Source organism: Cygnus atratus, chromosome 1 (genome assembly GCF_013377495.2).
Source record: "Cygnus atratus isolate AKBS03 ecotype Queensland, Australia chromosome 1, CAtr_DNAZoo_HiC_assembly, whole genome shotgun sequence".
NCBI classification, from domain to species: Eukaryota; Metazoa; Chordata; class Aves; order Anseriformes; family Anatidae; genus Cygnus; species Cygnus atratus.
Window position 1 is genome coordinate 154,603,594 of NC_066362.1, and position 25,394 is coordinate 154,628,987.

General features: G+C 43.0%; 1 protein-coding gene across 1 annotated transcript; it reads left to right on the forward strand.

The window, feature by feature from the left end:
- The first annotated feature begins 1,354 nt into the window (after positions 1-1,354).
- Positions 1,355-18,056, forward strand: DCT (dopachrome tautomerase). Its single transcript, XM_035564871.1, has 8 exons — positions 1,355-1,655; positions 7,277-7,576; positions 10,374-10,474; positions 11,513-11,679; positions 14,118-14,297; positions 14,392-14,527; positions 16,255-16,456; positions 17,875-18,056. Exons 1-8 carry the CDS (start codon positions 1,355-1,357, stop codon positions 18,054-18,056), a joined length of 1,569 nt encoding a protein of 522 aa, XP_035420764.1.
- The last annotated feature ends 7,338 nt before the right edge of the window (positions 18,057-25,394 follow it).

Consider the following 25,394-nt stretch of genomic DNA (forward strand, 5'->3'; position numbering starts at 1 on the left):
CTTAGCTGCACAAAGGCAATAAGTGTGCTGCATGGGTAATAGGCTGCTTGTGCCAGAATGGTCTGCTTGAACATCCATGGAAGTATTGAATAGTAGAGACACAATCATGGCTGCAAACACAGCTGTTTTCATTATACATACTTACGAAGATGGCTAATCAATAGAGGTGTGTGTGGGGGTTATAGAGAAAGCTTTCAGTGAAGCAGTGGGAGATGCAAGTTTTTATTCAGCACGATGGAGCTGAACTAATAGATATTGTTTCAGACTCCTCTCATGACTTATCACTACTTTGTTTTGATTTATTCATTTTCTTCCTGTAGCACAGGAGTTGCATCGTGGGCAAGAACTGCCGCTTGCTAGCTAGCAGCTTTTTAAAGCCATTTTTGTCTATGTTCTGAACAAAACCACTTGTCTGCATGTCTCGTACGTGTATTGATCTTACAGACTGTCTCCTGCCAGGTGGATAATAAATGCTCAGCTGTGACCGTTCTGAAAGTCTAGCAGCCAGATCAACCCCATAACAATCTCTGGTGTAATGACGGAGAAAGGATTAGAGGACAGACAAGTACCACTCACCCTTTAAAAACAATTAAATAATTTATTTTAAATGCAAAAACGCTACTAAGAAATGAATCCTTCTCCACTTGCCACTAAAATATTTACGGTGCAAGCACTGGAATTCTGTAGTCAGCAGATGGAGTCTCCATCCCAGGCTGTTACTACCAGTTTTATTAATTTTTGTTAATGATGTACCTATATTCTCTGTACTTCCAGTTCATTTTCTACAGATACTGCTTTCATGGAAAGTGTTATCTAGCAGTGAATGAACTAAAAAAAGAAGGTTTTTCCCCTTCTTTTTATCATCTGTTTACAGGGTTGTGATTAAAAGAATAAATCTGTTTCTCCAGCCACCTCAGCTAAAACAAGACCATCAATTTCTCAAAGTGCGTGAAAGACCGACAAGTCCTGGAGAAATAAATCCGAGGCATTCACCCTCTCGACAAGCCGCCAGAGCCCTCAGGACTTGCTCTCACGCTGGCATCTTTTCTACCCTTGATGTCATGTGCAAAACACGAGGATTTGTGCTGTGTTAATCCCTCTAATGAGGGCTTCTCCCAACCTCGATATAAGCCCCGCTCAAAGCCGTGGCTGTTGGGCAGGCACTGCAGAGCCAAAGCTCCTGTCTTTTGAACCACATTCAAGGCAATTAGAGACCAGGATTAAACGAACACCCGACACCAGCATCCTCAGCAGCGAGAGGGATTATCCCAGGGGAACTGCTGCCAGGCCAGGTTGTCCCACAGGGGAGAGCTCTGTGCTCCGCTCACTCGGGTCCAGGCTGCACCCAGAAGCAATGGGTGCCCTGAGGTGGCTTTTTTGGGCTGGGCTGAGCTGCCTGAGCTGCTGTTGTCCCCGCGGGGCAGAGGCACAGTTCCCCCGTGTCTGCATGACGGTGGAGGCCATTCAGTCGAAGCGCTGTTGCCCGGCCTTGGGGCTGGAGCCAGGCAACGTGTGTGGGTCGCTGCAGGGCAGAGGACGCTGCCAGGGGGTGCAGGTGGACACTCAGCCCTGGAGTGGCCCATACACTCTTCGAAATGTGGATGACCGGGAATGGTGGCCCCTCAAGTTCTTCAACCAGAGCTGTTGGTGCACAGGTGAGTGGGGCCAGGAGGTGAGGGGATGGGGATGAACGTTTCTTCTAGCCATCTTCTGAAGGCCAGAAACATCCCAGATGGCATAAGGCATCAAGAAGCAGGCAAAGGGACTAGTACCCAAGACATAGGAGGAGTGGCTGAGGGAAACGGGGGTGGTTTAGTCTGCAGAAAATGAGGTTGAGGTGAGACCTCCTTGTTCTCTACAGCTACCTGAAAGGAGGCTGCAGCGAGGAGGGTATCGGTCTCTTTTCTCAGGTGACAAGTGGTAGGATGTGAGGCAATGGCCTCAGGTTGCACCAGGGGAGGTTTGGCTTGGATATGGGGAAGAATTTCTTCACAGAGAAGGCAGTCAAGCATTGGAACAGGCTGCCCAGGGACGTGGTGGATTCCCTGTCCCTGGAGGTATTTAAAAGATGTGTAGATGTGGCACTAAGGGACATGGGTCAGTGGTGGACTTGGTAGTGTTAGGTTGATGGTTGGACTTGATGATCTCGAAGGTCTTTTCTAACCTAAATGATTCTATGATTCTTAGAAGGCTTTAAGTATTATCACCTTCCAAAAAATACTGTCATGTTTATGGCCAAGCCCTGATAGACCTGTACAGGGGTTTCAGCGCAAGAGCATTTTCTCTTGTAAAAAAACCCCACATTTTCTCTCATGCAGTCTTTTGGGCTTTCCTCTCTGTCCCTAGAGTCATTCCTGTAGTTCCTCATCACCCTTTTTCCACAGAGTTTTAGACATTTCACTATGTAACTCCACTATATGACTGCCAAAGAGGCCACCCTGTCTTTTTCCTTCCTATATCCATCCTCTTGTTCCCACCTGTGACTTTATGCGGGCCTTTGACTTCATGTGCTGGGAAGCAAAATGAATCAGGGAGCTGATGCACTTGAAAGCTAACCCAGCCCAAATGATCAGGTTTTGCTGAGACCAGTTCCCCAGTACAGGGGGAGGAATAGGAAGGAGAGGTCTGGACTCTCCTGGTCCACCAGGAGAGGAATAGGAAGGTGGGGTCTGGGCAGAGTAAGGAGGCAGGTCCGCTTTTCAAGAGCGGCCCTTGTTTAAGGGGGTTAAAATGAGCAGGAGCCCAACCTCAGCCCTGGCTCTTTGCAGGGCTGGCAGGGCGTGGTGTCAGGAGTCATAGAATCACAGAATCATTAAGGTTGGAAGAGACCTCCAAGATGATCTGGTCCAGTTGTGTCCCTACCACCAATATTGCCCCCACACAAAAAAGCATGTCTCCAGAACTGATGGCACCCTCTAGACAGATTTCAAATGCAGCCTGGGATTTCTTGTTGGAAATATAAAGTTGTTTGAAGTGTCCAACATGTTAAGAACAGCCTACTTTCCTTCAGTCTGATTCTTAGAAATAGCTGACCTATTTTGTCTGAAATGTACCTTGGCCCTTGCTATCAGAAAAGCCCAAATCAATCTGAGAAAGACACATAGCAGAAGATTTCAGTCCAAGAGGTTAAGTTTTGCAATGCTGTTATGAACTGAAAGCAGAGAGGTGGTGGCAGATGACTTAAATGGATAGATGGTGTTATTGAGGCTTGTCTGAAACAATAGCAACAGACATTAGGCTATAAATCAAATTTTATCTCTTGCTTTGACTAGATTTCAAATGCTTGTGTGGAAGTACTTTTCCAGACATTTTACAAAAAAAAATTTATATATATATATATATATTTTCTTTTTCCATTTTAAAGGTTCTTACATACCTCCAAAACTAAAGTCAGGCATCGCATTTAGGCACAGACCCTGAGTCAGAAGAGCACCAAAGCATGTGGGCATATAATAATATTTATGCAGTCTGCGTAGTTAGGGCATTAAAACCTTTGAGTAAAGTGGGGAGCAGTGTGGGCAGAGATTAATTAGTTTGTCCAAATAAAGGTAAATACTATCATTTGATATCTGCTGGTCTGTGTCCTAGGTTACACAGCTGTAATGTCGGGTAGTCTCTTGCTGCCTTCCTTCTGCTGAGCTGTCCGCTCTCCTCAGCTCTTTAAATCTTTGTTTCTCCCTTTCTGCTTCTACTCTCTCTCTCTCTCTCCCTCTCTCTCATATTTTCCTTGTTATAGTCTTCTTTCTCCTTGAAGTCTTTGTTCTCTGAACATACCAGTGACAAAACATTAGGGTAGCAGCCTTAAAGATGATTTTAAGAAAGGTTTCCTGGGTTTGCTTCTGCAGTGGTCAGCTTGATGCTTCATGCAAAGGCATTTGTAGGATAATGCTAAAAGTTAGTGACGGCATGAGATTTGAATTAGATTTGATGTATTTACATTGGTTGTGATTGTGAGTCTGTGTCTATTGGTGTGTGTATATTTATATAAGCATATATATTTATATATACAATTTATATATATGTATATATGTATAAAACTGTTTTGCACTGGTTGCCTGTCTGCACACCAGAGTTTTAAATGGTGTGATGTGTGTTTTTCATTAGGCATCTACGGTTACGGTACATATCACAGTAAATTAAATACCCTCATTCAAAGGGACGTGGAACAGTGCACATCTGTACTATTAAAGCATCTTATTGAATGAACTTTGTGTACGGACCACCTATCTGAAATGGTTCCTGGACAGTCCGTGCCAAGGCTCTGTCTAAAGTTTTAACAATATAAAAAACTGGGTTCCAGTGCTATCTTGTCACTATTTAATTTATTGTTCATATGTAGCATAAGCAATAGCTATGGAAACTGCAACTTCCATGTAGCTTTTTACATTTGCTTAGATAGCACCGTTTAAACGTGCCACATAGCTTGTGGCAGTATGGTAGGAAGCCTGGAGGAGCTGGGAGGAAGTGGAGCCTGTATTTTCCATATGGGGATACTAGATTTCTTGCAATAAGTGCTCCATTTGAATTTTGCTAGAAACTTGATAAAGATAAAGGAATATTTGGCCATATGCTGTAGCTGTTCATTGAGGAAAAAAGTCTGAAAGTCATCTCCACCTAGGTCTGGGTGCTGAACATTTCTGAAAAAATGAAAATCCCAAACACAAACCAACATTGGTTATTGGTTAGTTAATATGGGGCCAGATTATTTTCATAGTTTTTCATTCATTTAATTTTTCTGTGGAAAAGAAACAAGCAGATAAAGCATTTCCTTTCAATTTTTAGGCTTTAACAGACAATAATGTCTTTCCTTAAGCAGAGACAAATGCAGCAGAATAAGAGTAGTAAAACAGAAAGATCCAGCTTTACTTCCATTTTTTTACAAAAAGCCATAATCAAGAAGACAATTGTAAGGCTGTTGTCAGGACGCTGCTCACTGTATGTTTTATGCAATGTGTTGTTAGCAACAAAAATATCTCTAGAAAAAAGCTGTGGTTATGGCTTGAATGTAGCCAGGAGGTAACAAAGAATGTTCAGTTCCTGTCTAATTTCAGTTTTAAATCCATTATGTGCATTCTGCAATTCATTTCAGTGAACCTAATATTAATTCTTAAACTGAAACGGCCTAATGACAGTTCCTAACAGAGTGCTGTAGTATGTGAAAGGGAATTTGGTCATTTGTATGTGTTGTACTTATCGCATACAAGCTGTATGTGTTGAATTAGGCAAAATGTTGGATGCACTGATTTAATAGACCCTGAAAATGGACACTTGTGGCTAATTAAAAAAAACAAGAAAAAAGAAAAAAGAAGTATTGCAGTTGGATAGTTAACTTTGGTTTAGAAGAATACTGATTTAGAAGACATGGACTAAATGCTATTTAGAGTTCTAAAGGATAAGGTTGTAGTAATGGGATACAGATCTGTTGCAACACTTAAAAAAAAATAAATAAAAAAACACTACAGAAGATTATTGTGAAAAAACCACTGCAGTCAGTCATGTGGTTGCTAGTACAGATCATGATGTTGATCAGACAATGACATAGTTTGAGTTCACTGAGAAGCTAAAAATAATTATTGTTAATATTTTTTTTCTGCCTCTTTCTGAGATTGGCATATAGATGTGTACTGAAATTTTAGTGCATCTTTTATAGAAGTGTTTAAAGAAAACATGGGGAAGGAAGGTAAGCCATACACTTGGAAACTCTCCTCATGGTATGCCATCAGGCTTCGCAGAATCCAAAACCTGGTTGAAGTCTTCACTCTTGTGGTCCTTAAGCTGGTCCTAAGCTTCATGATAACTTATTGATCTCATTGCCTCTGAAGTAGCCACAAACTCTCTGAACCTGTAGTTAAGCGTCCTCAAAACCTCTTAATGTCTGTCACTTACGTTTACAGCTCAGCATCCCTCACCCTAGAGCTAGCCATTAGCTACACAGCCTGACAGGTAACAGGCCTGGGTAAGAGCAGGCCCTAAGCTACAGAGCCCCCCTCGTAACCTTGGGGGTCTTTGAAATTCATAATAAGCCCTATAGCCCCTGACAATCTGGAATCTTTAGTGTTAACTGTTGTTTTGCTCACAGACTCATGCCTACGGCCTAGGGATATCTGCTAGTCCAGGAGCTCTTCACAAGCCAATTCCCCATTTCTGTATTAACCCCAAGCTCATCCTTGGTCTGGCAGCACAGATGTGTGGCGAGCAGTGAGGTTTTATGGCATCTTGAAAGAGGGTTAGTATGGTCTTTGTGGAGTGTTTTTTTTGTGTACGTGGGGTCTCAAGGTCTCAGTGCATGTTCTGGAGAACGGAGGGGAGATCCCAGAGGAGCCCTGCTTGTCTCTCCATGCCCTCCTTCCCCCAGGCAGCAATGCCCATTGTCCCACACTGCTGCTTTGCAAACTTCACAGACATGTGCTGACAGAGTGGTCATGCCCCTCACCCCCAGCAAAGGTCTGGGAGCTGCAGCAGGGCCTTTCTGCTGCTTCTGGCGCCCTGCCACAGCAGGCAGGAGGCCATGGTGCCTGTGCTGTGCTTAAAGCGAGCTCTGTCCCCCCGGGCTCTTCCACCACGTCAGGGGATCTGACTTAATAGCCTGGAGTGGACCCGATTACTTGCCTAAGGAATGGTGCCAGAGAGGAATGACAGTGTTGCACTATTTCTCAGGCTCTAATTTCAGCACTATTTAATAATGCTTAAAGTGTGACTGGCAGCACCTCTGGTGCTTGTCCTGGGCTGTGCTGGTTGCCAGATACACTGTGAATGGACATTGGTGTTCCCTGGGCTTTGTCCTTAAAAGAACTGTTTATTTTTATTTATTTATTTATTTATTTATTCCCATTTGTTTTGTTTTGTTTGAGGATCTTTCTCTGTGTTTAAATATCCATGTGAGCTGACTGTTTTTTGGGTTTGATCCTGGAAGTCTGGGAGTACTTGAGGGCCAATCAAGCAAAGCATTTAATCACCTGCTTAACCTGAAGTGCTTAACTCTCTGTTCAGTGAGACTCACATGCCTGAAGGCTTCATGGAGCTCTTAGCGCCTTGGGGCATCAAGCCCATTATCCAGTGCTTTGCCTCCCCAACCAGCTGAGTGTGATTCTTGGCCCTGCAGTGGCTCTGGGAAGTGAGCCATCCTTCTAGTTAACCAGTTGGCAGAGCTGCCAGTCTGCTCAGCTGCTGTCCCTTCCAGGAATTGAAATGTCTGGGGAAAAAGAAAGATGATTCATAATTCTTCTGCATTTCAATGTTTCGTATTTTCATGACTGCTTTCTCCCTCTTTCTTCAGGAAACTTTGCTGGCTACAACTGTGGTGACTGCAAATTTGGCTGGACTGGCCCTGACTGCAATGTCAGGAAGCCGCCAGTTGTCAGGAAGAACATCCATTCCTTGACAGCAGAGGAGAGGGAGCAGTTCTTCGATGCTCTAGACCTTGCAAAGACTACCATTCACCCAGACTATGTAATTGCAACTCAGCACCGGATGAGTCTGCTTGGTCCCACTGGAGAGGAACCGCAAATTGCCAATTGTAGCATTTATAACTACTTTGTCTGGCTTCATTACTACTCAGTCAGAGACACACTACTAGGTTAGTGCTTTTCGTACCCAAGGGCTTTGCAGGTAAAGGAGAGGATAAAAAGTATCGCTGAACAAGGGTAAGTATGTTTAATACAGCTGGGATACTTTAGCAAGCGGTGAAGCCCAGTAAGAGGTCTGTGCAGTAAAATATTTGATGCTGAGGATCTGGTGGACATCTCTGTAGTTGAGGGCAGTTCAGACCTGCTTCTGACCTGCTTCTGCCCTGGTCCCCCAGGCATCAGAGTGCACACCAGCTGCACTTTGATGCCTCTTCTGTCTGACAGGCAGGCAGTTTACAGGCTCACATGTTACTCTCTTGGGTGAACCAAAGCATGGTCAGTCAGTGATCCCCTTCAAAAAGACATTCCCAGTCTAGAGTATAAGCACCAGCAGTGGGAAAGAGGCTCTGCAGTGGTGAAGGCAGAGACCATCCAGACTTTGGGGACTGGAGTGCTACTGCTTTCTATGGCCTTCAGCAAGTCACTAAGGGTGGGATTTGTCTGAACAACCACAGAGAGCTTTCAAAAACTAATCAGGTTAGATGTTTAGGCATCTATCTCCACACTTTTTCCTAAATCAGGATTCCTAGTCCTTGTGGCTCTTCTAGACTGAAGTATTTATGCCAGCCCCATTTCAGAAAGCCCCAGTCCCACAGGAAGAGGCAGCAGTATGGCTTTGCTACCCAGCAGAGCTACATACAGGCTGTGGAATTTAGCATTCAAGTGTCTCCGTCTGAGTGAGACAGCCTGTGAAATTTATCCACATTTACCTTCTTGCTAGAGGGTATCTTGTACCCCACAGTTGGTTTTCTTGTTTCCCCTTCGGACACTGTCCCATTTTACAGGACTGAATGAAGCAGTCTCTGGCCTACCACAAGCAAAGGTCCTTCAGGCAATAGTATGGAAGTCATGTGGAAAAGGGAAGAAGCAACTTTCACTGCTGCTGCAAAGATAGATAAACCCACATGTAGGTTAAAGCTTGCTGAAGCAATAAGCAAATCCAAATGTGGTTTGAGGCCCCTAGGCTTTCAGTGTCTTATTTCTCATGTGTATGGTGTAGCTTCTCCCACTGAATTGCTCTTCTCCAAATGCTGTTTTAAAGACAAATGTGGGAAAGGTTGTCAGATGATCGGATATCAAAATTAGGATGGGAGTATATCAGGTTGGTTACATCAAGGAAATGCAGGTAGGATTTGAAGCAGATTTTCTATGCGGTATTTTGCTGAAACCTTTATTGCAAAATTGATGTGTCTGAAATAGTTCTTGTTAAAAATGAAACCATCAGTGATAACTAATCTGTCTTTGTAGAGATCCATAAATTTGAATTTCTATGTCTGTGATGCATTGAGCAAGGAAAAAAGCAGGTTAATTTTGAGTAGAAAATAGGGGACTAATTAGAAAATCTTTTCAATCTTTCTGAACTGAGTACCCATCTAAAGACATTTCCATTGTGTGTTCTTTATGAAGATTTTTTCAGCTTAAAAATGTATACTTTAAAAACCTGCTGGATTATCATATTCAGAAACATATGCTGTGTCAGACAGATGTCAATCAAAAACTCTTCTGAGAAAGTTGCTCGCCTCCAATACTGTCACTCAGACACTGTGAAGCTTTCTGAATTCTGAGAAACATCAGGGTGGGAACCTGTGCTGTCAGATCAAACAACTGATGCCTGAGGACCTGTTCTTGTGGAAGCAGTTTTTTGGTCTGCCACTTTTTTTTTTCTTTCTTTATGATTACAGTTATTTTAGCCTGTTGGACAAAATTATGTAGTCCTGTAAGGAAATAAGATTAGGTTTATTTGTGAACCTCGGGAGAAACCCCCAAATTTATTGGATTTCTAGAATGAAAAAGTCTGAATTTCTCCTGAAATCTAGCATGAGACTTAATTCTAAAAATGTGACTAGCCTTTATGATCTGCTTGGAAAATAGTATTTATGTACAAGGCATGCATTAAGACATTACAGGCAGCTTTGTGTTTTCTTTCACTGAGGGTTCAGCTCTGTTGCATCAAGTAGTATGTTTTTGCTAAGATAAGATTTTATCTGTAAAAAAGGAAAAGGAGGTGCAATCAGTCAGCTAAACAAAGAAGGAACTATTTTGTCATTACACTTCTGGAAAAAAATATACCCCATTTTCACTAAGGATTGTTGAAATTGTGGGGGTAGCTCTTTTGCCGAGCTTCTCAAGTACAGTAAGGGAAACAGTGGTCAGGACTGTAGCAAAAAACACCACCAAATTTCCCTTCCCAGATTCCTGCTTCACCTCCTTGTGAATCACTGCAGAAACCCCTCATTGCTTTAGCTGTTTCCCTCGCTAGCTTCTGCAGTGGGAACTAGCAGAAGCCTGAAGAGAAATAACAATCAGGATTTGAAGAAAAGTGGCAAAGGACATATTGAATTGCTGTTGGCAGGTTATGGGAAGTGTTGAGGTTCTCTTGACAGGTACACTGTGTAAGTCCTGCTGCTGAACAAGAGAATGAGACAAAGTGGTACATGTTAGCAAGTAGCTAAGATTTTCGGCAGTAAGACTGTTTCTTAAAAAGATCTGTAAAAATGTGAAGAAGAAATTTGCACTATCTCCAACTTTTTGGGGAGTGTGAAGTTTTGGGAAGCACTGAAGTCAGTATCCACAGAGGAGTTTTACTTGTCCCCTGTAAGTGTTGCAGCTTCTGATCTGTGTGCTCTTTGCAAAGATGCAGAGCTGCAGGTTTTTATTTAACTCAGCTACGGGCAACAGAAGAAGGTTGTTGTCTTTATTTCTGGCTTCATTTGGTGCTGAAGTGCTTATTTTATCTTCCCTTTGTAGGGCCAGGCCATCCCTTCACAGCTATTGATTTCTCCCATCAAGGACCTGCCTTTGTAACTTGGCATAGGTACCATTTGCTGTTGCTGGAGAGAGACCTGCAGGTTAGCTAAACGGCCTCTTCCTTTCCTCATACAGCTTCTCTCTTTTGCTGCACATCTTTGTTGCTTCAGCCTAGGATAAGTTATTTCCTAGGACTGATTCTTACACAAACTTTAAAGAGTGTTTGCTCACTGATCCTTTTTATCTAAAGGGAAATTATTGTTTTTGATACAGTTCACAGTTTCTTACTGTGAACAATGATGTGAAGGTTATATTAGAGATTTTTCTTTACAACAGAGAGCAGAAGATAAGAATTAGCACCATTCATTAATAAAATCAAAGAAACACTTACATGTAAAACCTGTTAATAATGTCTGCTGGAAAGCAGACACCAAGCAGGAAAGCAACACCAAACATTACCCTCTTTAACTATGCCATGTTATAGATTTTATATTTTCCTATATTTAGGTGTAGATATTTTAAAGAAATATACATTAATGTACCCGGCAGTCAGTTGCCCAAGCACTGACTTGTTTCCATTTGCAGTATTTCTACATCAGCAGTGTTGATATATGTCAGCCTTGCAGATCTCTAATGAACATGGTTGGTGTCTAAATAATTGCAGGATCTTTCTTGCATGAAATTGTATCTAACAAGCAAATACAAGCAAGTACACTGTATTCCTCTATTAGTACAAATTCAGATTCTTCCCCAGGGCTAGCCTTGCTCTAATAAAAGCAAACCACACACACAATTTTACCCATTACCCACTTGCATCACTCAGAAAGCCTCTTAGTTGTTTAAGGCTTGATTAATCTCTGCTTCTGCTCTCCTGCTCAGTCTCTGAGTTGGTACTAGAGCTAACATGGCCAAAAAAAAGGGCAATCTAACAGTAGATTAACCAGTCATAATGTCTTTGCTAGGACTCACTCAACGCCCCAATCTTTTGAAAGCAGTTGGAGCAGCACTATGAAGCATGTGTAGTTGCCTTCAAGTGCAAAGCAGAATACAGGGTGCTCGGTGACATGACTCACAGGAATCACTTTCTTTCTCTTTCTTTTGAAGGTGTTTCTCCACTAATGTGTTTCTGTCCATTTCAGCGACTGATGGGCAATGACTCCTTCGCACTGCCCTACTGGGACTTTGCCACGGGTAGAAATGTGTGTGATGTGTGCACGGACCAGCTCTTTGGAGCATCGCGGCCAGATGACCTGGGGCTAATCAGCCTGAATTCCAGATTCTCCCGGTGGCAAATAGTTTGTAACAGGTACTGGAATACCTAGGGCAAGCCTGTGTACTGACCAAGTCTTGTTTTGGCATTATAGAAAATAAGAGGTGGGCTGAAATATCTGTTTCCTTGCATTGGGTGAGATCTTTACTCTGATATATTTAGAGTGGCTTTGGGACTATGGAAACTATAGGACTCCTGGAAATGTTGGGACTCCTCAAAACTTTGCTAAAGCACATGGAAAACAGAGGTGATTAGTGACAGCCACCATGGCTTGACTAAAGGCAAATTGTACCTGACAAATTTGTTGGCCTTCTGCGATGGGATTACAGCAGAAGGAAAGAGCAACTAACATCATCTACCTGGGCTCGTGCAAAGCATTTGACACTGTCCTGTATAAAATAGAGAGACATGGATTTGATGTATGGACCACTCCGTAGGTTAGGAATTGTCTGGATGGTTGCATTCAAAGAGTTGCAGTCAATGGCTCGATGTCCAGGTGGAGACCAGTGATGAGTGGTGTTCCTCAGGGGTCTGTACTGGGACAGGTACTATTTAACATCTTTTTTTGGCAATGTGGTCTGTATAGGGAACCACTTGAGCTGGGGTAATCCCAAACATGAATGCAGGCTGGATGACGAGTGGATAGAGAGCAGCCCTGCAGAGAAGGACTTGGGGATGTTGGTTAATGAAAAACGGAATATGAGCTGGCAATGTGCACTTGCAGCCCAGAAAGCCAGTCATATCCTGGGCTGTATCAAAAGAAACAGGGCCAGCAGGTCAAAGGAGGTGATTCTCCCCCTCTACTCTGCTCTTATGATGTCCCACCTGGAGTGCTGCATTCAGCTCTGGGGCCCCCAGCACAAGAAGGACATGGAATTATTAGAACAGGTCCAGAGGAGGGCCACAAGGATGCTCAGAGGGCTGGAGCACCTCTCCTGTGAAGACAGGTTGAGGGAGTTGGGGTTGTTCAGCCTGGAGAAGAGAAGACTCCAGGGAGACCTTATGGTGGCCTTCCAATACCAAAAGAGGGCCTACAGGAGAGCTGGGGAGGGACTCTGTGTCCAGGAGTGTAGTGATAGGACAGGTGTAACAGTTTTAAACTAAAAAAAGGGTAGGTTTAGATTAGCTATAAGGAAGAAATTCTTCACTATGAGGGTAGTGAGGCCCTGGCACAGGCTGCCCAGAGAAGCTGTGGATGCCCCATCCCTGGAGGTGTTCAAGGCCAGGCTGGATGGGGCTTTGGGCAGCCTGGTCTGGTGGGAGGTGTCCCTGCCCATGGCAGGGGGATTGGAATGCGGTAATTTTTAAGGTCCCTTCCAACCTAAGCCATTCTGTGATTTTGATTCTATGACTGACCTTGAAGTGGCCGAGACTTCACACAGGAAAGAACATAAAGATAATGACATTCTTGCTGCCAGCTGTTAGTAGGCATATATTGATTTGCTTAAGTGCAGGGCTTTGATGATGTATTCATGTCCAGGACTGGGGCACTATGGCATAGGATGCTGCCAGTTATAATGCTCGTATCAGCTCCGGTCAGATCTGGGGCAGCGTGCAGCCAGCCAGATGAAGGTACTGGGAGCTCAAGGCTTTTCAGGAAAGTCTCTTTCTCTGGGTACCTAAAGTGCTACTTGAAATTCTAGCTTTAAAGGCACTATTTGACTTTAACCCTGGTCCCTACCTTTTCTCTAAGGTAAATGTTTTTTTTTCTTTTTTTTTTTTTTTCTTTAAAACTGGAATGACTCAAATTTGCCTTGCCAAAGTTAAAGAGAGGAGGAGTTTATGAAAATGCCATTTCATTTTGTGTTAAATAACACAGATTTTTTTTTTCCGAGTGTTACATTTTTTCTCCTCCTCTGTCCCTCTTTCTGTCCCTGATACTAGAGACTTTCCCCTCACTAACTAGTAGGCAGCCCCTGCAACAGCAGTCTATCCTCCAGGCCCTGAAAAAGAGGATGCAATGCATTGCAGTTGCTTTTCTTCTAAAAGGGGTGAAGGATGGAATCTTAAAATCTGTTTTCTGTCATACATTAATTTTCTCTACCACACCCCACAGTGGGACTTTCCTGCATTTTTCCTTTTTATTAAGAGTTAAAAAATTGTCCTTGTTCAGGACTAGCTGTTCAGCAATAACTTCAGCTTCACCATGGGAGGTGAAATGGGCCACCCCATAGGTTGTCTGTCCCTAAGCCTTGCTCTCTTAAACCTGAAGCTGGGGCCCCAGAATCACAGCATCACAGAATAGTTGAGGTTGGCAGGAACCTGTGGAGCTCATCTGGTCCAAACCCTGCTCCAGCAGGGTCACCCATAGAAGGTTGCCCAGGACCTTGTTGAGGTGGCTTTTGAAGATCTCCAAGGATACCTCACAACCTGACTGGTCAACCTGTTCGTCTTTTATGCTACATGAAAAAAAGCTGACAAGCCTGGCTTCATCCCCTTTTCCTAACCTGTGCCTCTTTCTATTTCACGCTCAGCTTGGATGATTACAACCGCCTGGTGACACTGTGCAACGGGAGTGATGAGGGGCCACTGCGGCGGAGGCCGCAGAGGGACTCAGGCGAGCAGCTGCCCACCATGGAAGATGTCAGGAGGTGCCTTTCCCTGCAGGAGTTCGACAGCCCCCCATTTTTCCGCAATTCCAGTTTCAGCTTCAGGTTTGTCCTAGAGCCAGCTGGGTCATGGGTATTTTTCATTTGTGCGTTCATCAGCAAAATATGGTTACTTATTGCACCTTTCACCTGTCCATAGGAATGCACTGGAAGGATTCAATAAACCAGAGGGAGCCCTGAACTCACCGATGCTGAGCCTCCATAATTTGGCTCACTCTTTCCTGAATGGGACCAGTGTTCTCCCTCATGCAGCTGCCAACGATCCCATCTTTGTGGTATGGCCTTTTCCCCCAAGCCGTAGTCAGTGGCTATGGCTCCAAGGCAGCTATCTCACCGGAGATTAGCAGAAATGGAAGTAAAATGAATCCCATGAAAACGAGTCTTTTAAAATATAAAAGGAGAACTCAGTTCTTGAACTCTGCCACACCTGTGTGATGGTCAAATAAAGATGGAAGAAATCTCAGGGTGATTTGTGAAACATATAAGTTTCTAGGGAGAAGAGCTGCTATTCTAAGTCACATTGCCCTGAATTCTTTCATTAGGTGGTATCTAAATTTAATGTCTTTTACCAGAAATCTTACAGCAACAAGAAAAACCTGAAAATTGGGTTAATTATTTTAGAGCAGTAGACTGAGTTTATTTCTTTGTTTCAAACTTCACTATCTAACATGAAGCACATCTAATTTCAGGGTCTCTTGGGGAGTAAAACTAACGTGATTTCACTGCTGTGTTAGTACAGTACTGCAGTGCAGTGAGCAGCATGAACAGCTATGTGCAAATAAAAAGCCAGCAGCTGACTGCTACACGTCTTCCTTATCTAGTAAATTCATGTCAATTTCTTTTCCTCTTTGTTAGATTAAACAAAGGTGATTATATAGAGAAATTCTAATACAATTCATTTCTTTCTTACCTTTATTTTAAGTTTGAAGTCTTTTGTTGGAGAAATTATCCCAAATACTTATGTAGTGGTTCTCTAGTTTATTTCCTTCATAATTCTTGAATTCCTACATGAATTCCTACTTATATAGTCAAATCTTTGTTTCACTATTCTATAATTTTATATGAAGGATTATTTTCAATAAGATAGTTTCTAATTTTCTTTCAGGATAGCACATGAAAAATGTAAGTACACCAGAAATTAATTTGAACAGCCCCAGCCAACTCTACTAGTTGTCTGAACTCAACTTGAAGACAACTGTCTGTATTAGTGTTTTATAGACTGATCAGCTCACTGGGCAGGACTTGATCAATTTGTGGGTACCTGGAGATGTGGAGCTGGTGATATACTATAAAATGAGGATGAAGGAATCAAGTTTCCTGTTATTTCCTGTTCATGTTAAGATGAGAGAGAATAAAATAGGTTTGAGAGGTACGTTTACCTGAATAAACTTAGTGGGCCCTCATGTGAGAGAGAGGACCTGCCTACTCACTGCCAGCTGATACCAAACTGTCCAGAGGAAGAGCTCACTACACACTACAGCAACAAGAAAGTATACAGCAAAACGTCTCATGAAGAAGATTAATTTACTCCACTCTCGTAAATTTTTCTGGTTTCCCATTCTGTAAATCCCACCTGGATTAGATTACCCTCCTCTCTCTCTTTTAAAAGCTACTGCCACTGTAGGTGAGAGTGTATTTACCCCCAGGCTGCTGCTGTCTCTCTGGTGGGGGAATGTGCGAGCTGGCGGGTCCTTCAGGAGCTGTGCCGGCTGGTCCCCAGCCTGGGAAGTGGCAGGCAGAATTTCAGCATCCCCAGGACTCCGAGTGACAACGTGAACCCCATTGTGACCTCAGGTGACACAACTGTTGGGCTTGTGAAGGGGAGGCTGCAGCCTTAGGTCATATCTGCTAACTCTCAGGTCATGAGTGTCTCTGCACCTTCTACACTTCTGATCACTTGTGTGGTTTTCTCAGGACATGCTCTGAACTGGGGAACTGCTTTAAAACCTGTTGAGTTCAGAAAGAGCTTAATAAACATGTGTGCCTATGCTTGAATTTGCAGGTTCTTCACTCCTTCACTGATGCCATCTTTGACGAGTGGATGAAGCGGTTTAACCCCCCTGACAACTCCTGGCCTGAGGAGCTGGCCCCTATTGGTCACAACAGACTGTACAATATGGTCCCTTTTTTCCCTTCTGTGACAAATGACCAACTCTTCCAAACTGCGGAGCAGCTTGGCTACACCTATGCCATTGACCTGCCAGGTATGTCTCAGAGACCAAGAGATGAGATAGCTCAAGTTTTCAGTGATACAGATATTTGGAAAATAATGCACTGCTCACAAAAGCATGGGTCTATTCACCTGGTCCTTGGCAATCCTATGGTGTAGCTTAGGTAGTTTCAACCCACCAGATATGCTGTGGTAACTAGAAGAATGTATATTATTAGTTTGCTTCTGTTCTGCAGCAAAATCCATGAGATTGAACTGCTCTGGCATTGACAGCAACGCTCCTTTGGTGCTAAGGAGGCTTTGATTTTGGCTCCTCTCCCCAGGACTGCTGATGCCTGTTACAATCCTTTAACCTGTCAGAGGTCAGGCACTCTGCCAGAGAGCTTGCATGGCTAACGCTAGTCACTAGAAAATACTTGTTTTTCACAGAGCCCTGAATTATACTGTCCCATGAAACCCATTAGAGATGCACTCTGATAATCTCTGGTTATCCTAGAGAGATGTATCTGGGTGCTTTGTATTATAAAACCCTGATTTTAAAGATTTTCCATGCCTTTAAGTGTGATATGCCTAAGAGTTTGCTCATTTGAAATTACCTTTGACACAAATCTGATAAAGACAACCTCTTCACCTCCCTCCTGCTCAAACCTAAGTATTTATGCACAAAATCCAAAATTTGAAACACAAGCTGCAAATATTTATAGAAGGCAAAAGTGTAAGAACAGCTGCTTTACCAAAGATTAAATCTGAGCAATTTCTTCTCCATCTTGCTATTCCCTTAAGAAGCAGTAGGTGTTTATCTGACCTATGTGGCCAGAATTTTCTTCTAAGTATTTACCGTGTATCTGTGGTTTTAATCTGTGGAAACTGTTTAAAGGTCTACAGACTGCAACAGATTGAAACCATTGTCTTTAAGCTGCATTCATGCAGGGAAATCCTGGCTTGTGGAGACATGCTAGCTGCCTTGGTAGTCCTTTTCTCAGGGGTGTCTCCAGAATTTCCCTGAAAAAGGGGAAACTTTCCCCTTTATGGAGTTTCAGTTTTCCTCCCCCTGAACCACTGTCTGTTCTCCTGCTTTGGAAATGCTGCTGTCCCCTGGGCATGGCTTACCCAGAGAGGAACAAAGGCATCTTGTGATTCTGTTGCTTCTCCACTCCCACATAAATAAATTACTAGCTCACTGTGAAGTCTTCCAACTGTGCATCTTTCCCATTCTCTACACTTTTATTTGTTTGAAAGGTTGGAGCTAAAATTCAGCTGTAGACTTCTCTGGCAGGAAACGTCTCTGGCTCTGGTTTTGTGTTGGTTACACAGTGCATCCCCTGTGGACACTGGGTCTCTTAGCCACACAACTAGTGATAATGACTAGGCTGTGAGATATTTGCTTTGTTTCAAGCAAACTGAGAAATTAAGTTTTGGGCTGTCCTCACTTCAGACTTTTCATATTTCCAGGTTCACTTGAAGAAACCCAAGCATGGGCTGTCAAGATTGGATCTACAATTGGAGGAGCATTTATAGCTTTGGCCATGCTCATTCTGCTGCTTGTATTTTTCCAGCACCGAAGGCAGAGAAAAGGTTTTGAACCACTGATGAATGTGAGCTTCAGCCCCAAAAAGTACATGGAAGAGGCCTAGTGCCCTTGCTTCATTTCCTTGCTTATTCTTGTAGGAAATGACCTTGATTGATTTATACAGATCTTAGCTGAGTTTAGCTAACTTTATCACACACACCTTTGGCAGCTGACTACATTATTCTCCTTTAGTTTTCCAGTTATCTTGTGAGTTGTGATATACAAAGTCTCTGGGTGCATATGTGCAAGGCCCAAGACAGTCCAGAGTTTTCTCATTACCAGACATTATCTGTAGTGTGACATTCAGAAGTCATCCTCTATAGATTTAGATCAAGACAGCTAAGAATCAAAATAGAAGAAAAACAACTTGAATAAGCAAGATATTTTTTTCATCTCAGTGTGTTTTTGATTTCATTTAGAAGCCCTGGGATATGCTGAAAATTATTAACTCTACATATATATTTGAATAACATATTATTTTACAGTTGTCAATAAATACTCTGAATAATGTAGTCTTTGCTTGAGGTTCAAAATGTTTTACTCATTTTGGCAAAATACTATGGGAACACCATGGTTAAAGTTTGCTCCAGAACTATGATCATATTATTTTATACAATTCCATATATTATTTCTGATCAATATGATTTTAGCAGCACATAAACCTCCAAACTCAAATTCTCCTAAAATTTGATTAAAAGTTTTACGCCTGTGTTCGGAACCTGTAACAGAAGTTGAAAATGGTGCTTGCCTTCTCTATTTTGGCTTTGCTGCATTGTTTCATGAATCAGTGAATACTAAATACTTTCCAAAGTCTGGGACCCAGGACTCAAGTCAACAAAATTGTGAGAGCTTTCAATACCAAGGACTGCAGATAGGGGATTAGTTTTGGATACGGCACACCCTACACCTCTGTTTTAAATATTGCTTTATACATTTCCTATATATTTACTTATTTAAACAGGGGCTTGGATGACATTTCAGTGGCTGTCCTATGTTTTCTACACAGGAAATGAAGTCCTGAACACATTGTGTCAGGCTTGGTGCACAATGTTGCATTAATTGAATGCTCTGATTTTGCATTTTGTGTAGAGTCTGCCATCTTGAGTCTTAGAGAATTTTTTTTTTTTACTTTTCTTTTGTACCCTTGAATAAAAATTCCAGTTAGTAAAGATTTCTATATTTCTCCAAGGCCTGCTCAATATTAGCCATGCAGTTTAGGAAGAAGATATCAGTAGGTCTTCACATAGCATTAAGTACATGTAACTCACAAAACTTACTTTTAAGGTATTGACTTTTGGGGCAAATAAAAGTCATGGTTTGCTCACCATGTGCTCAGATAGCTCTTGTCGCATTAACTGATCTGCTGCCAGTTCTGCTGCTCCACAGGGCCTCAGAGGGGTCCCAGCGTGCTTCAGCATCACTCTTCCAGTGTGTGGCATAGCAGGTCCCTTGGGCCCCTTGTTGAATACGCTGTCAGTGACTGGGAGGCATGGTCTGGGGACTGTGAGGTGCCGCTGCTCTTATTTGTTGTTAGACTTCTCTTTGGGAGAGGGCAAGGCATGCAGAGCTGACAGCGCCCGTGGCAGCAAACTGATGAGCAGCAGAGCCAATAAAGATGAAGAACTCTCCAAGTCCTGGACTTATGTCCCAGGTGGGATACAACTGTTTGCTTTGAAAGCATTTGCTTGGCATTACTTTAATAATTAGGACTTTAAAACCGTGCCCAGTTTTACAGTTGCCTCTCAAAATCTGGCTTAGGCAAGCTGTACCGAGAGCACAACGTGCCCTCTCGCGGCTTACTTGGAAATTACCTGGTGACACTAGAAAGGTTTTTTTTTTTTTTTTTTCTTCTTTTAAAAGTGCAGTCTTGATCTAGCAACAAGGAAAGTCGTGTCCTTGGTGAAGGAAGAACTATTTAAAAAGAAGTAAAGTTAAGCATAGGCACATACAAAAAGAATTGAGGAAATGCTGTAACAAGTTCGATTTAAAAGGTTGGTTTTACATTTTTTAATGTTTCATCTGTCCCAAAATACAGAAAGCACTTTTTTTTTTTTTTTTTTTTTAAATACAAATGTTAATAAATACCTGAAATCTGTTGTTGCATAAATTGTACTGAAGCTATTACTACCAGAATGGGATGAAAAGAGATCCTTCTGTTGCATAACAGGAGATGAAGACTCTCATAGACTCCTCAGCTGAGGGAAACAATCCTGAAAACACACCACCTCCAGTATCCACAGAGCCCAGGACACCCTGGGATTTTGGCCCCACAAATCTGTGCAAAGCTCATGGGGTTGGGGTGCTGAGGTGGTTCTTGCTGCCCTGCCTTTGCACCACCAGCAGCTCTGGAGGCTCAGTGTGGACACTGAAATGGGGACAAGGAGGACAGTGTCCTTCTGGACTGGGTTCGCTGGTGCCCACAGCCCACCTCTTTTCCATCTTACATCCATAACCAAGCAGTCGCACAGCCCAGCGCAGCAAGGAAGGATGAAGGAGCAGTGCATCCACCTCTGTGGTCACGAGACTGCTGACAGAGGGGAGGTGCACTCCTGGATGACTTCAAGCTGAGGTGGGTGTAGTCATCACTCTCCCCCTTGTCGCCCCCAAGTAATTCCTGCTGAATTGGTGCTTACTTCTGACAAATGGCTCTGAATCACAAAGGAGCATGTGTAGCTTGCAGCTGCAAATGAGATGTTTAAGCTCCAGAGAGCGAGAAGTGCTCAAATCCATCCCATTCTCAGCCATTTTATTAGCTAGACCTATACAGCTTCCAGCTCTGCATGTATGGCTTTTGAGTGGATTATCCTTCTGAGGAGTTTAATTCTCTCTAGTCAGTAGCTAATTGCTCTCTCAGTTGACTGTACAGGATCTGCGGGCAGCTAATGCCTCTCTCTGAATCATCCAGTGGGTCAGGTGCTTAATTTTTTAACTCCATAGCAAGCTGGTGGTGGCCACATTATCTCTGTCAGTCATGGCCTGTACTTATGTGCAAAAGATTATCATGAAAATTCTCTGAAGGAATTAGCAAGATCTTGTTTTCTGAATTAAATCAAATCTCATTGCTGGCTGTTTAGCTGAATGCTTGAAGAGGAGTCTGTTCTGATTCTGCCCCCGATTTAGGAAAAAAGCGATGTAAACCAGACACATCTCATGGCTATTGCTGTGAAACTGGAAGTTGCAATGCCTTTACTGACCTTCTGCTTCTATTAACTGCTTATTTTACACTACTTTGCTTTTGGGAGAGATGTTGTGTGTCTGTGCTTGTGATGGGAAGCAAAGAGGAAGAAGAGAAGCAGACTCAAAGGTGATCGGCTAAATTTTGTAGTGAAGATACATGCTTACAGAACCAGGCCTGTAGGCTGATGGCCACCAGGAAGGAAGCTTAATTTCCTAAAGTATTCCCTTTGGCTCTTTATGCAGTGCATGAAGACAGTTAAGTGTCCTCCATGAAGCTACGGGTAAAAGCCAGGTTATGAGCAGGGCTGCATGTATGATCCTGCTCTACGTCAGTGCTCCTGCAGCACAGATACAGCTCTGTGTCTGTAAGATATTCGTTATCCAGAGTTCTTTGCTAAAACTCGGCTTTTCAAGATGTGGGTGGCCAGAAGAAATGGTACCAGTGCTGTCCATCTTTACAGACTCCAGCCATCTCTTCTTATGGGGACCACCCACCTTTTCTCTGAAAGACCATGGGCATCAAAAGCTACCTCTACACTGTGTTTCAAGTCAAGCCACTGTATGAGATATTGTAACGTATAGATCCAAAATCACACTCTGATACTAGCAAAGGGACCTCCATGGAAGAAACATGAGAAGAAAATGTGACCTGCAGCCTACCACTTTATCAGACTCTAGGTATGCACCCAGCTGCAGTGTCTGCAGGTCTGATTGACTTCTCCTGCCCTGATCTTTTTCACTGATCTTGTCTGTGCTTATGGCAACGTTACCACCACCCTGTGTTCCCCCCTCAAGGGGCCCTGATGTCACTCTTCCGTAAGGACAGATGGGATTTGCAGCAACTAAGCTAATGAATGTCGTGATGAGAATGAGAGACATGGATGTGGCAGTCAGTTTGAAGAATAGCTCACCCTGAATGTACAAAGCTATTCAATAGAGAGGGAATAAGTGGTCAGGTATCTTCTAATGCAGATGGTCCCCTCCAGTTTGCCTCTTCTCATTTCTCTACCTTGTGTCTCTGGCCTGTTGACAAGCCCATGAACCCTGGAGCAACCTCAACAGGCAGGATGGAATGAAGACATGGGCTGAGACCAACCATTGCCCCTAGCAGCACTTCTGAGTGCCCAAATTAAGGAGACAGGCATTTTACCTCCATCTCAGATGAAGACTTTCCAACTCTTATCTCTGCCCTCGGGCTAGATTAAAAAGCTCATTTTTCAGCGCTGTGGTTCTGGCTGTGGTGGGTCTCCTGCAGTTCCTGATTTTCTGCGGTCATGTCACGGAGAGCCCAGCTGTCTGTTTGGGATGCAGTGACTTGCACGAGGTGCACTGGTGCCTGGCAGGGTGAGACAAGCTTACAGAATGCTCTTCCAATTCATGAAACACAACCCCTTCTGCCCCCCAGTTGTACTATGTCTAGGAAAGTTCTGCTTGAAAGAGCCATCCACTGCAAATGACGCTAATGCTATGCCTCAGGAGCACCTTCTCTAGGTTACAGTGTACTAACCCTTTGTCTCCTGTACTGAGATGATAAAAAACCTCAGATTTTTGAACATGACAGAGGTGGTGCGAGGGACGACTCCAATTTTGGGTACCAGTCTCTGCAGGAAGATTACTTGCTATCTTATTAATTAGGGTTTGCTTTCAAGAGAGTATCATCAGGGTAGCTACCTTGTGTGCTCATTCTTTTCCCTGTGGAACTGCTTAAATGTTCGGTGATGTGGCTACAGAGTCCCCCATTGTGCCTTCCTTCACTTGGTGATTTCATTGCTGTGTCCCAGGCTGCTTCCAGTTCTGTTTCCCTGCCATCTCTGAGTGTTCATCGAGTCCCTTAGCAAATCTTTTCATTTCTGCCTCATAAGAAAGACTCCTGAGGTTTCAGTTTTTTTTTTTTTTTTTTTTTTTTTTCCTTCTCTGTGAAAATGTCTTTCAGCGGCTTGATTTTTCTTGTGGAGGCGTTATTGCTCAGATATCTGTAACAGTTTCACAGTTGCCTCCTCTGCCTGAGCTAGCTGAAAAGCTACTAAGCACATAAAACATTTATTGTCAGGAAAAAGGCTGATGACTGGCTTCTTTTGGGCTGGCTGCCACCAATTTCAGATAGAGCCTGAAGTGCTTATTAAACCTTCCCTGGCTGGTTTCTTTTTCATTTTAACCGCAGAATTTCAAACCCAAGCGATGCTTTTATTAACAAATCTTTCCACTTTCTTTCGGGGTGCCGAGTCCTACCATCCTGTGGCTGGCAGCTGCTCAGGGCAGGGAGACCCTGCCAGAGAGCTGCTTCTTTCTGCGTCGGCTCCTGCTGGCTGTGTGCAGCGAGAGCATCGCGAGGGGAGCCGGTGTGCTCAGCCCGTGCAGATGCACATCGAATTTACTCGCAGTCCTTAGGATCTATGTCAGCAGCTGGCTTTGTGGTTAGCAGGTGCGCTCTTGCTTGGCATGCTCTGCTCTCGCTGGTCCCCTTGGCATAGCTGTCCGGCAGAGAGGCGAACAAATGGCTTCATTTAGAGCAGCTCGATGACTGTTCGGATTCGTGTCACATCCCAAAGCGGCTGCATCTCCTCTCCATGCCTGGGAACGGGAGCTTCAATGAGATATATAGAAAGCCTTCTTCTTCTGCAGATGTGCACACCCACTCAGTGTGCCAAACCCTACGGATTTAGAATTCAGCTCAGAGCTTTGAAAAATGCCACTTGTGAAGGTGAAGCACAATCCTTCCTGAGAAAAGAAAAAGCCGGATTTCTAACAGAAGGAAAAATCATTCTTTGATCCAGTCCAGATATATTCTTTCCTACTTCCTTTTCTTTGCCCTCCGATACTTTCCACCCATAATCTCAGAGAAAGTCTCATGATCTTGAAAAAAAAACATTTTTTAAAATAATGTAGAATTTGTTAGTTTTGAAAGCAACATCGCAGCTAAAAAATTCTGATCAGAGACATGATACATGGAGAAAGTGATGACAGAGCTCAGTGTTCATTTGTACTGTGTCTGTCTGCTGGTAAGAAAGAAGTATACTCTGGTGACTGTGTTAGGACAGAAGAACAGAAAGATAAAAGTCTTATTTCTACTCAGAACTGAAAAGGGAGGAAAAAAAGCAGCACCTTTCATTTCAGTCTTGCCTGTACCTACATTTTTTAGCTTGGCCTGGGGATTGCCTAGTCATGTTTCTCTGATGTATACTTAATTATGTTATTCAGATGGATGAATTTGTGTCAGCTCATCACACCAGCCTGTCTCATGCTCATTTTTGCCTTAGCTGCTCTCAGTCATTCAATATCAGTATAGCTGCTGTCTGGAAACCGCATTGCTAGTAGCACTACAAAAAATTGCTCCTTCTACATTTCTTGAATATTCCACAAGTTATTTCATTTGGAAGCAAAGTTAAGGACAGGTTTTACAGAGCAAAATGAATGGGAACAGGAACCTATTGAACAAGAAAATGCTTGGAACATTGCCTCTGCTTGACAAATTGCAACAAATTCACTTTGCAGCCAGGGAATGTCAAACTTCTTTCCTTCCACGCTTCATGGAGTATGCAGTAGAGCAGCTTTCACTAGAATAGAAACTCCTTAGTTTTGAGTTGTGGCTGTGGCATGGTTAAGGTTTGTTGTAATTTGTTTTATGGAGAAGCCTCCCAGAACATTTCAACATTTCAGGATACCGTAACTACACATAAGGCAAGAATTATTCAATTGGGAAACAAAGTTTTCCAAACTTCACAACAGCTGGAAAAAGGAAAAAAAAAAAAAAAACCTTCACAAATTTCTAGCATGTTTTCACTGCTGTGAAGTGTGTACCACTGTGTTTTCTGCTGGGAGGTGCCCCACAATCTCTCTGTTGGTCCCCCTGGAGGCTTCTTCCAGTCTCCCTCCCCTCTCCTGCATTGCTTGCCTTGTCTTTTCCACCTTGCTTTACAAATATATCTATTTCACACTCCTCTAGCTTTTTTACTAATATTTAGAACAGCAGGAGAAGGTAGAATGAGACTTAATCCTAGCTGTATTTCTAAACAGCACTATAAAATGTATAGCACAAATAATTATTCCACATGTTAAACATTTGTGTTGAATGTACTCTCAGATGTTTTAAGAATAGTCATGACTACAGTTAAAAGATGAAAGTTTTTAACATCTAATGATGAGTTTGTGAGGTGTTTCTTTATCTGTAAGAATTCTATTGCTTAATTTGTATTAATTAATTCCTGTGCCAAAATTAGATAAACAC

Coding starts and splice junctions, on each gene's coding strand:
- DCT (XM_035564871.1), top strand. CDS start 1,355: ATGGGTGCCCTGAGGTGGCTTTTTTGGGCTGGGCTGAGCTGCCTGAGC. Junction 7,577..10,373: donor AGTCAGAGACACACTACTAG/GTTAGTGCTTTT, acceptor TTCCCTTTGTAG/GGCCAGGCCATCCCTTCACA. Junction 11,680..14,117: donor TGGCAAATAGTTTGTAACAG/GTACTGGAATAC, acceptor TTTCACGCTCAG/CTTGGATGATTACAACCGCC.